Source organism: Mus pahari, chromosome 17, assembly GCF_900095145.1.
Source record: "Mus pahari chromosome 17, PAHARI_EIJ_v1.1, whole genome shotgun sequence".
NCBI classification, from domain to species: Eukaryota; Metazoa; Chordata; class Mammalia; order Rodentia; family Muridae; genus Mus; species Mus pahari.
In genome coordinates, this window is record NC_034606.1 from 11,130,220 (window position 1) to 11,143,020 (window position 12,801).

Consider the following 12,801-nt stretch of genomic DNA (forward strand, 5'->3'; position numbering starts at 1 on the left):
CTCCTCTCCAGCCCGCACTCTCCCCGGCAGTGCACTTAGGTTGCCTTTTATCTCTGTTAAATATCTAATGAGTTTAGACATTTGTGTCAACATTCAGTGTGTTAGAAAGTTGTTCACCTTATATATTCTTTTAAAGGAACTAATATAGAAATATTTCCTAAGATTGATAATGACCATTTGTTTGGTTGCAGCTGAAAGACAGTGGATCTCTGGAACAGCTCAGAGCTACACATTATCAGCTGATGTTGGGATACTGAGTAGGAACATCAAAATAGTTGGCGACAATTACTCGGTTTTGTCCAAAGACTCTTTTGGTGCACGAATCCTAGTTGGCTCATTCACTGGAAACATGATGACATTTAAAGGTTCGTATAAGTCCAGTCCAATTTTTTCCAAGTGGCATATAGCATAGTCTCTTGTACTTATAATTCTTACTTCTCCATAGAACCACACAGAAAAATAGAGCTTCAAATGTGATTATATGTTCTGTGTGTTAGTCTCTGAAGTGTAACATTATTAACTATTTACTCTATCTTCATAGACAATAAGAATTACCAACCAGAAATGGAGTTAATTGAAAGTCAGACTTATCTCTAACCAAACAAATTATTTCATAACATCTTCTGTGTCTATTTTAAGGAAAACTTCAAATATACCAAATACAGAGAAAAGCAACGTAGTAAACTCCAATGCCATCATTTTCTCTAGTGCTCATCAACGTACCAATTCTATCCAGTCTTGTTTGATCTGGTCATATTTTAATTCTGTCCTTCTCTCCTCATTTGTAATCTAGAAAATTCTTTTTAAGCTTCATTAAACCTGTGGATCTTGAAGAAGAGTTGAAAAAAACCTTGATTCTCATCTTATATAGACTATTGACTTGATTATCCAAAATTCTTCAAGGATCATCTCCTCTGTGTGTATTTCCTTGTGGTGTGTGTGTGTGTGTGTGTGTGTGTGTGTGTGTGTGGTGTGTGAGTGCACATATGTGTGCATGAGCATGCACATACAGGCATGCATATGTGTGTGCAGACACAGGTACATGCATATGTATGTGGAAGCCAGAGTTCAATATCAGGCATCTTCCTCAACTGCTCTCCACCTTAGTTTTTGAGGCAGTGTCTCTGAATCTTGGGTGAAACTGTTTGGTTTGTGACCCTCTCCAGTGCTGGAATTATCAAGACACAGTCACCACGCATGACTTTTTATGTGGGTTCTGGGGGAGAGAAATCAGCACTTTGTGCATCATGTCCAGAATTTTACTTTCTGAGTCATCTCCAGCCTAAGAAGAACTTTGTTTTGTTATTAGGTACTTATACAAGTTATGCATTTAAACATATTTATTACACTCTAATCCATTGTGATTGTTTCATTAATACTCAAATGCTCCATTATTTATCTTAGTAACCTTTCCATTTTGTGTCATAAATTCTTTACAAATGAGTTAACATTTTTGAGTCTTCATCCTCCAAAATCCAAATACTTACTGTAGTTTTTTTCTGGAATTAAGGATCAGTCATTTCTGTAAGTAACCCTGGTTATATAAGTTTGGGTTATATAAGCTTGCAGAGGAACCTAATGCATCTAGTAAGTTTCAGGGACTTCTGGAAGCTTCAGAATTTGGCACAGAGTAATCTGTTATAGATCATTATCACTGTCATTATCAATTTACAATACCGTCTCTTGCACCTCAGTGGTACTATGACAAACTGGCTGACAGAGGAGTGACAATGCACATGCTGAAAGAGTCTCTGAAATAGAATTCTCATAATAAAAGCTCTTTATAGCAATAAGATTGAAACATCAGATAAATTATGTGTATGCCTTAGGTGCTTTCTTAGCAAGCAGTATTACCCTAGCATAGAAGAAAACATGTCCTTTAGATATAATCAAAAATAAATAATAGAAAAGAAAGAAAAGAAAAAGAATCTTAGATACTGTAATGGTTTGTGATCTTCCAAAGAGTCATTATATATTTTAGATAAATGTTAAATCTATATAATTTAAATTTTATAACTTTACATGGAAAAGAAGCTATAAGGATAAAATCAATGGATAAAAGATTAAGAAATATTGTTTTATTTGACGTGAAGAAGCAAAGAAAAATAAGGTTTCCATGAAGAGCTTGAATAGTTTTATGCCTTTTCAAGAATTTTTACTTTATTCATTTTAGGACATTTTTTTAATCATCTCCTCCCTTAGGAAATGCAAGAATAAGTAATGTGGAATTTTATCACAGTGGTCAAGAAGGCTACAGGGATAGCACGGATCCAAGATATGCTGTGACATTTCTTAACCTGGGACAGGTTTGTGCCTTAATTTTTTTTATATGTTCCAAATAAATTATCTTTCACCCATTAAAAAAAAAATCTCTGTTCTAAGAAAATCCTACAAATAGGAGCTGGAGAGATAGCTCACCCTTTTAGAGCATTTCCAGAGGACCTGGGTCAATTTCCAGAACTCACGTGCCAGCTTAGCACTGTCTGTAACTCCAGTTGCAAAGAATCTGAAACCCTCATACAGATAGATATACAGGCAGGCAAAACACCAATATGAATAAAATTAAATTAAATTAAACAGATTATTTTTTGAAATCTCTGCAAATAAAGTACACCACACAGCTAAAGGTTAAGAAAGTCTCTTAAGCAAGCACTGGTCTAGTCCCATAGTCTCTGCGTCTTTTTACCCTTTCACTATCATGTACATTTTTATGTACCTATCACAAAAAGTTTAAAAATCTATAACAGACTTAAACTAGAAAAACAACTAGCAGCCAGGCGTGGTGGCACACGCCTTTAATCCCAGCACTTGGGAGGCAGAGACAGGCAGATTTCTGAGTTCGAGGCCAGCCTGGTCTACAAAGTGAGTTCCAAGACAACCAGGGCTACACAGAGAAACCCTGTCTCAAAAAAACCAAAACAAACAAACAACAAAACTAGCTTTATAGCTTCTTTCTTAACTCATATATCCTTTACCTGCATTGTTTAACCTATAAAAGTTTTGTGGTTTAGTTCTAATATATGCAAATCATGTCTACATTTTAAATATTACCTGTATCTTTAGGTAGACAAATTTATCTTCTAATATAATGAAATGTCCTTGGGTATGTTGTACATCAACTTGAATAGACTCACGGTAGCATTATTTCAATCATTTTGTGTTTATTTAAGGTCAATAAGGCCATAGAAAAAGTAATAGAATTAAACGGTGCGTGTTGTCGCACACGAAGGTCAGAGGACAGCTTTTGAGACTCAGTTTTTTTCCTTACACTGTCTTGGTCTTGGGGTTTGAACTCAGTCTGTCAATCTTGGATAGCACACATACCTGCCGCACTAAATCACAGGTAAGCCTTACTTTTCAGTCCCTAAGAGTAAATTTTTCTAAATGAGTATTGCTTATGTTTCTCAAAAGACAAGCATATCTAAATATCTGCTTCTACATCTCCAGCAAAAGGGGGAACTAATTATGCTAAGAAGGCTGGAGAGTTAAGAGAAATGGGGAAGAACATATTTCTTAGGAGAAATAAAAGTACCTCTTGATCCTGTATTAGGGCTCAGCAGGTACATGTGCTTTCCATCAAGACTGGCAACCTGAGTTCCCTCCCCAGGGTGTACACAGTGGATGGAGAGAACTGACTTCCAAAGCTGTCCTCTGACTTTCATGCATGTGCTGTAACATAAGAACAAGTACACACGTGCACACACAAATAAGGGAGTGATAGAGTAAATAAACAAATAAATTTTAAAATGTTTTTAAGTTTGATACTTCTAACATACCCATTACTATCAATATTTGAATTATAATTCTTTCCTGGAGTGTTATTACTTAGGGTGAAGGGGGTTTATTCAGGTTTTGTTTGTTGTTTTGGTTTTTCTGAGACAAAATGTTTTGTGTTTGTGTCACCTTGGCTGTCTTAGCTGTCCTAAAACTCGCTCTGTAGACCAAGCTGGTCTCAGACTCACAGAGATCCACTGGCTTCTGCCTCCTGAGTGCTGAGATGAAAGGCCTGTGCCACCACTGCCTTAACTAAGTTTTTAAAATCACTACTAACAATTTTACTGTACTATTAAACACTTTTATATTATCTTCTTAAAAGTGGTAAGAGAAATACACAGAAAAACTCTTGAGAAAAATTTAATCTCAATTTAACATGCACGTATATTTTTTTACTTTATTTAACCATAAACTCGTGACATGGAAATCTTCTGTGATTAAAAGATTATAGAAAAATCATCTTATTTAAGAAACAGTATGTGTATACGATCAAGGTTTACTTGCTTACTAAAAAATCACTTAATTAAAAATTTTCTTTATACATATTTAAATTTTATTATTAAAAATGTTCATCTAATCCAAATATTCCCTAGATCCAAGACCGTGGCTTGTCTTATGTTCGAGGCTGTGCATTTCATCATGTCTTCTCCCCAGCAATTGGTGTGTTTGGGACTGATGGGGTGGACATAGATGACAACATCATCTACTTTACAGTAGGAGAAGGTAACACGATGATATTGTGGTTCACATAGTGCATTCTCTGAGGCAATCTTACAGTGAAATCTATGACAAAGCTATTAGTTAACCTTTCAGTGAGGTGGAAGTGGTCTGTTTATGCTGTCCAGTAAAATAATCACTAAGCCACATGAGGCTAATGAACTTCTGAATTGTGGCTTGTGCAACTGTGAAGCTGAATTTATATTTTAACTTTACTTAATTAAATTTAATTTCCATTCAAATAGCCACCTGTGGCTATGCTATCAAACAGAATAGACCTGAACCTAACATGAGTTATCTAATCACTAATCTTTTCAGTTACTGTGACATAGGCTGAAAAGAAGCTTCAGTGGTTAAAAGCATTTGTTGCTCTTGCAGAGAGCCCTTGGATTCCTAGAACCAACTTGGTGGCTCACAACCCTCTGGATCCAAAAGATCTGATACCCTCCCATGACTTCTGCAGGCACCAGACATATATGTGGTGCACATCCATACATACAGGCAAAACATGAAAACAAGTAGTCTAAAATTTTTAATTACTATGACTTTATGATACATTTTAAATGTGTTTATTATTCTGTGTGTATGAAAGAAGGCATCCATTTTATACCATGCATGTGGAAGTTAGAGGACAATTTTACAAAGTCTGTTTACTCTTTCTATTAATATGTGGGTACCAACAATGGAACTGAAGTATCCAGACTTTGAGGTAAGCAACTTTACCCACTGAACTACTGAGTGTGCAGAATTGCTATGACTTTTCGGATATTCCTCGCTTGCCAATCATAAAGATTATCCACAAGTAAGGTCATTTTAAATAAAAGTTATATACAACATGAGTATATTTTTTCATTTCTACCATATGAAGTATACTACAAAGTCATTTAATATATACAGATGTTATACACATATTAAAATCTGAGATGTAGCCCAAAAGGTAACTAATTTAACAAGTATCTAGAAGATTCTAATTCAGCTAGTCTTTCGTAAGAGGAAGTTCATTACCTAAGGGATCAGGGGACTCTTTCAAGTCTCGTACTAGAAGAAAAATAATTTTGCAGAAACAATGAAAGAAATCATCCATAGAATCAATTATAAAATGTACATGTCTTTTGCTGTCTTTAAAAAAAAAAAAACAGGTATAAGAATATGGGGGGATGCCAACAGAGTACGTGGAAATTTGGTCGCCCTTTCAGTTTGGCCAGGAACCTACCAGAACAGAAAAGACTTGAGTTCCACACTTTGGCATGCAGCAATTGAGGTAGGGAGAACAGCTTCATAATTTTAAATACTTATAACATAAACATAAATTCTGTGAAAGTTGTAACTCTTCCTTAGGTATTGATGATCTGATGAAGCAAATTAGTTGAAGAAGTTAATGAACTTTTTTACAAAATAGGAGACTAGAATTTTAACTTAGTGGTTCAGAACTAGCATATAAAGCACCGAGTACAATTTTCAGCACCTCAAAAGGAAAAACATAATGTGTTTACATTTGTAGTAGTATGTATGTATTTGAATGGGGTGAGTTATATCATAATTAAAGCAAAATAAGTGTTTTCCCAAATACTTATACTGCTTGCATAAGGGTGTATTAGACTAACCCTAAGCATTTGATTTGTTATTGTACCAGATAAACAGAGGGACCAATACAGTCTTACAAAATAATGTAGTCGCTGGATTTGGAAGAGTAGGATACCGCATTGATGGTGAACCATGCTCAAGTGAGTCCCTTTCACATACATTTGCCAAAATGATTGAAAGAATTGTCCAAGTCATGAAAATGAGTGATTATTCTTTGTCATTTTGATGTGTAGTATCGCCTCCTTTTAAAGTCTAACACAAGGGACATGAATGCAAAACCATCCAGTCTAACAGATTGATCCACTTTATTGGGGGGTGGTGTTTGTGTCTGTGTGTGTGAGTGTGTGTGTGTGAGTGTGTGTGGGTGTGTGAGAGAGAGAGAGAAAGTCAGTCGAGGATTGATTCAGAATCTTGTGAACCCTGGGCAAGTGCTCTATCGCTGAGTTATGCCTACAACCCTCAGGTCCACTTTTAAGAAAACTTTTTCTTTCCTAATGCTATTATCCCCAAATTCCAATAGCTGCTTCAATACTAGATTCAGTGGGTATTAGTAGAGTGAGAACCTTGTCCCACTGCTGCTTTGTCCAAATCAGCATCTCTACACATGTAGATAGATGCCTCTGGAGAATATGACACTGTGTTCCCTCCTGATCTAGAACAAATACCCAATAATTATATTTTAAAATCCACATGCATGAAAATTCCAAAGGACATACTCTGCATATACATTGCTTCCCTGCACTCATGATAATCAAGAACTAATAAATACTTATTTTGATGAGCTTGACAGTACTGGGAATATTTACATATTTCTAATTAAAAATGGCCCTTGCATAAGAGTTCTGACAATGTCTACTAACATCAGGAGTCCATTTACTTGGAGTACCGATTTCTGGAAACATAGCTAATAATTGCCTATCCATTAAACATGGCTTGTAAAGAGCCCCGCCTAAATCTCCTGGAGAAGGGTTTCTCTCTTCTAGTGCCTCTGTATTCTCACAGAACCAAACTGGATTCTGCCCTGTCCTGGGCTGTCAGTTCGAGGACCTGTGGACTACCATTGCCAAATCTCTGCAGCCCCCAGGAGCATCTGGGCACACAGGAAACTGGGAACCACAGCATCTGTCCCAGACCTCACTGTTTCTCACCTTGGAAAACAGTAGCTGGGACCCCCATCCCAGACTGTGTTCTGCCTCCTTTGAGCTGCTTGCTGGCTTCGCTCCACACTCGGTTACCCCAGCAGCTATGCAGGCACACAGCCCTACAAGCCATCATGTATGCTTTAACAGTTAGATATGTAGAAAAAAGACAAACATTAGAACACAAGCAACTTTGAAAAATAAGCTGAAAATGATGAAGAAATTTTAAAGACATTTGCAAGTGATGAGTGTACAAGGTGCTGAAAAATAGACAATTTTTTGGTTATTGTTTGGGTATAAAGTTTTGTGTAGGAAAGAAAATGAAAATGAGTGTGGTATTTGAATTTATGTAAACAAATTTTGTACTAAACAAACAAAGGAAATTTATGGATGGTGTAAGCAAGGGAGTGATGTGACTTGACATTCATTATTACATAATTTTATAGTTCCTTTATGTTTTAAGGATGTACATAAATTATTGCCAATCATAAAGGAATATAAGAAATGAAAAATTAGATTAGAGGTTAAAACACTTGACACACAAGCATGAGTACCAGAGTTCGGATTCCCAATATCCACAGAGAGGGGATGCTATTAAAAAAAAAAAAAAAAAAGTTAGCTAGTCTGTCAAAACTAGCAAGCTGTGAGAGATAGCCAAGCTCACCCACTGACCTCCACACACATATGCTCCCAGTTGCACACACATACACACACACACACACACACACACACACACACACACACACACACACACGGAAATGTTGACACCCGAGCACACACGCATGCACACAAGAGAGAGGGAGGAAAAAGAGAGACAGACGCACAGAGGGGGTAAGTTTCTGCTTCAACCTAAAGAAACTTAAAAAATATTTTTAAAATAGGCCTTTATCTGAAAATTTTGTATTCCATTTAGTGTTCCTTTTGTTTCATTGGAGTATAATTTATAACATCTTTAAGAGGAAATGATATATTTACCATGAAGTTCAGCCCCTCTGCTAGATATTCTAGTTAATGAGTTATTTATACTTAAGATTGTAGAAATCATTTTTATCTATTAAAAAACAATTTGATTCAAGCCTATTTTTCCTTGCCCAAAATATATTTTGAAGAGATGAACAACTATATCAAAAGATTTAACTAATTCCTGATATAAGGTCTAATTAGAGACTTACGTCTCTAACAGCTTCAAGCAGCATTTCTTTGACATGTAAAAATAACCATAAATCTATAATTTTTCTGAAACTTCTATAAACTTTTTCTTATAGCTTTTTCATAAAATCAAAATATAATCTTTGTATTTAAATGTTTACTACTAAGATATAATGATATATAAATACATTCACTGATTGTTAGTACACTAAATGAGAATGTTTCTAAGTCTACAATCTATTCTTCTAGGCGGCTCTGGTTTCTAGCCCCTCATAACTGTTTTTAACTCCAATTTCAGAGCATCTGATACCTTCTTCTGGCTTCTGTGGACACCAGGCACACAAGTGATACATAGATACACATTCATGGCAAATAACCACATACAAAACATAAATTTCAGATGACAGGAATCTTCAAAACTTAAAAAGTTATATATATATACAAAATCAAAAATGACAAGGGGCTGAAGTTCCTAGAATGTTTGTCAGTTTCTCCAGTCCTTCCCAGGGATGTACTAAAGTCCAGGCAAGGGGGCTATCTCTTTCAAAGTGTTTCATTACGTAGAAACAAAAAAACGTGAACAGACTCTGCTGGGGAAACAAATTCAAGCCAAGCCTAGAAAGACAAGAAATAAAAGGTAAAATTCAAAGGATTAGGAATAAGGGAAGTGAATGGAAGATAGGAGGAATCGGATATGGGCAGACCTTAATGAGCCAGCATTCTAAATGCAACTTAGGGAGGACACTGCTTGGGTACATATTGTTTTTCCAATATAGTTAGGTGATTGACCCAATTTGGCTTAACTAACACTTCCATTAAAATCTTTAATAATGTAGTATATCAATAGTAAGTATAGTGTTTTTTTAATTGAGAGGATTTATAAGCTATCTTGTTTGCTTTATTTAGTTTGATTTTGTGATAACTGATTAGAGATTAAAACTGTTTACATATGTGGAAACTTGGATTTTTAAGAGATAAAACAGCTTTCCCAAGGATCAATCTAAAATACATTTAAGGAGCACTATCTCTGAATTTGGTAATGTATGAGACAGACATGTCTTCTATTCTGAAGCTAACATTCTAATATTCTAGCAGGAGAGAAGAGAAATTTATAAAATATCAAGTGGTAAAAATTTATTTCTAAAGAAAGTGGATTGAAGTGTTATTCTGAATCAAGTGTTCAGTAACAACCTTTTAAGAAATTGACTCTTAAAAATGATGTGTTCAAAAAGGGCACACAGTAAGAAAGAGATGAGGATGGGGGTGAATTTTACCCAATGTAAATCACTACATTTCAAGCTTACACTTGTCTTCATCTAAACTTCATGTTCTTTCAAACAAAGTCTATGATTGTTTTAAATTGATACAGTAATTAAGGGGGTTCATAGTGTAAGTGACCAAACAAGTGAATGCACATTTATTATGAATAATAAAAGGCAAGTTCAACAAAGGTAATGCCAAGCAAAATGAACCATAAATAGCAGATACATTAAGACATCACCACATTAAAACTTTTATACTGGAAATGTATATATACTTTATCTTTAACTGGTAGTGATGATTAAAACTACAAAACAGTCCTTGTAATACTGTCTCTGGTTCCTATTTTCTTCCAAGGCCAGGCTAATTCCATGGAAAACTGGTTTAACAATGAAGCCCATGGGGGTTTGTATGGCATTTACATGAACCAGGATGGCCTTCCTGGTTGTTCTCTTATTCAAGGATTTACCATTTGGACATGCTGGGACTATGGAATTTATTTTCAGGTAAATGTGATGAAAAATGATGATAGCTTTGTTTCTCTTATGCTTATTCTTAGCACTACATAAACTATGTCTTGTATTCCAGACCACGGAGAGCATGCATATCTATAACGTGACCCTGGTGAACAACGGGATGAGCATCTTTTCAATGATCTACATGCCACCTTCTGTGTCCCACAAAATTTCCAGTAAAACAGTAAAAATTAAGGTAAAAAATTAATGCAGAAAAATGGAGACAATGAGGATAGTAAAACTGCTAAATGTCTAATTAGAATAATGTCCTTGGTGTCTCTTTGAGACCATGTGGCCACCCTTTCTCCTTACCCCCTGCGTTCTGTTCTCACCTCTTCTCGTCAACACAATCTGTGGTAGTTCACTGCGATTTCATCTTCTCCATCAAGGTTTTTCTGAAACAACAGAGATGCTAAGAACACTACCTTCACTTTGTATTTCTTTTATTAATGGAAATGTCAGTGTTTCTACATCGCAGAATCAGAATATTTCATTTAATCTAATTATTCGCATGTTAGCCATCTTTCCTGCTTTCATCTGAGACTTATTCCTGTTGATACCATCAATCTCAAAGTTTTCTTCCTCGATCTTTGTTTAATAAACAGTCTACTTCTAAATTTTTTAGTTTGCTTTTTCTTACCATACAGTTCAGTATTGTTATGTTTTTATTTTAGGAAGAGTGAGTATCAATACTGTCTTCTTTATCTATTTTTGGTAGAACTCATTAATTGTTGGAAGTAGCCCTGAGTTTAACTGTTCTGACGTCTTAACTAATGACAGTCCTGATGTAGAACTCACCTCTGCACATCGAAGTTCTAGGCCCCCATCAGGTAAAAATTGGGAATCTCAGTGTTAATTTTGATGTGTCTGCATATGTAATTTCTGTTAATTTATTTCTTGTTACTAAAAGGTGGGCGAAGTGGAATTTGCTGGCCAACATTTGCTTCAGCTCATAACATGGCACCTCGGAAGCCTCATGCTGGGATCATGAGTTACAATGCTATCAGTGGCCTTTTGGATGTCTCAGGCAAGTTTACATATAGTCCTTCACAAATCTACTCAGTGTTTATAGGCATCTGTAAAGCACCTACTAATTAATAATGCTTCATTAGTGGTAGAACGTATCTAAGTTGATTTTTATAGTAATCTGCTGAGTTTGATCTAACTTGACAATAAGAGAAGTCTTACTTCAAATTACATATCAAGGATGACTCCCTAGTGAAGTTAATACATACATGTGTGTGCTGTACTTGAGTAAAGGAAATGTATGTGGATCTGGAGGAGAGCACATGTGAGGCAAGAGCAGGATGTTTCCCAGTCTCTGTCATTCACTGTCTTATTGCTTTGAGATATTAAAACTCACTGTTTCTGCTAAGCAGCTGACTAGCAGGTTCATAAAACCTGTTTGTCTTTGACCTAACAAGACATGAACAGCCATGCATGGCCATTTGCATGTGTTATAAGGATTCAAACTGAGGTTTTCATGCTTGCAGACCAACCATTTGTACCACTGAGCCATTTCCCTAGATCTCTAATTTTTTAAAATACATTATTCTATTTAATTATATCTCAAATGCTCCCCGCTCCCAGCCCTTTCATCCATCCTCTGAGAGGGTACCCCTCCTTGGGTATCTCCCAGCACTGGGGTCTTCAGGTCTCTTCAGGATTAGCGCTCTCCCACTGAGGCCAGAAAAGGCAGTCTTCTACTATATATTTGCCTGGGACCTTGGACCTGTCTATCCAGTCCAGCTCTTTGGTTGGTGGCTCAGTCTTGGCAAGCTCCCAGAGGTCCAGGTTAGTTGGCACTGTTGGTATTCCTGTGGGGTTGCTGTCCCCTTTAATCCCTTCAATCCTTGCCCTAACTCTTCCATACAAGTCCCTGACCTCCATTCCATGCTTGGGTGTGGGTATTTGCATCTAACTCAGTCAGCTCCTGGGTAGAGACTCTCAGCAACAGCCGCCCCTGCTAGGCTCCTGTCTGCAAGTGCAACATAGCATCATTAACAGTGTCAGGGACTGGTGCCCCTGACGAAGTGGAATGGATCTCAGGTTGGGCTGATCAGCCATTACTTCAGTCTCCTCTATTTTTATTCCTTCATTTCTTTTGGACAGGAGCAATTTTGGGTGGAAACTGTTGTAGGTTGGTTGGAGTCCTCATCCCTCCACTGGGAGTCCTGTCTGGTTACTGGAGGTGGTCTCTTCAGGTTCCATATCCCCACTGTTGGGCATTTCAGCTAAGGTTACCCACATTGAATCCTGTGAGCCTCCCTCATCCCAGGTCTCTGAGAGTTCCATTCATTCTCCTGAACCTCTCAGTCTCTCTCCTGCCTCTCCCAATACCTGATCCTGTCCCTATACCCCTTCCCCCTCTCAGAACTAAGTACCTACCTACCTACCTCTGTCTCCCATTTGTTTTCCTTTTTAAGTAGGATTTGAGCATCTTCACTTGGGCCTTCCTTCTTGTTTAACTTCTTTGGGTCTGCAAGGGATATCATAGGTATTCTGTAGTTTTGGACTAATATGTACTAATCTATGAATACATCTATACATTTCATTTTGGGTCTGGTTTACCTCACTCAGGATATTTTCTAGTTCTACACATTTGCCTGCAAAATTCATGATGTCCCTAATTTTAAAAGCTGAATAGTATTGCATTGTGTAAA

The 12,801-nt window shown here is 36.6% G+C and overlaps 1 protein-coding gene across 1 annotated transcript in view; it reads left to right on the forward strand.

Annotated features, from left to right (window-relative positions):
* Pkhd1l1 (PKHD1 like 1) overlaps nt 1-12,801 on the forward strand; it is a 144,720-nt gene that overhangs the window by 105,680 nt on the left and 26,239 nt on the right. Inside the window, exons 59-67 of the mRNA XM_029548042.1 lie at nt 192-365; nt 2,203-2,306; nt 4,368-4,497; nt 5,631-5,752; nt 6,125-6,215; nt 9,981-10,129; nt 10,212-10,334; nt 10,857-10,968; nt 11,049-11,165. Coding sequence (XP_029403902.1) covers nt 192-365; nt 2,203-2,306; nt 4,368-4,497; nt 5,631-5,752; nt 6,125-6,215; nt 9,981-10,129; nt 10,212-10,334; nt 10,857-10,968; nt 11,049-11,165 — 1,122 coding nt within the window. The remainder of the gene's footprint in view (nt 1-191; nt 366-2,202; nt 2,307-4,367; nt 4,498-5,630; nt 5,753-6,124; nt 6,216-9,980; nt 10,130-10,211; nt 10,335-10,856; nt 10,969-11,048; nt 11,166-12,801) is intronic.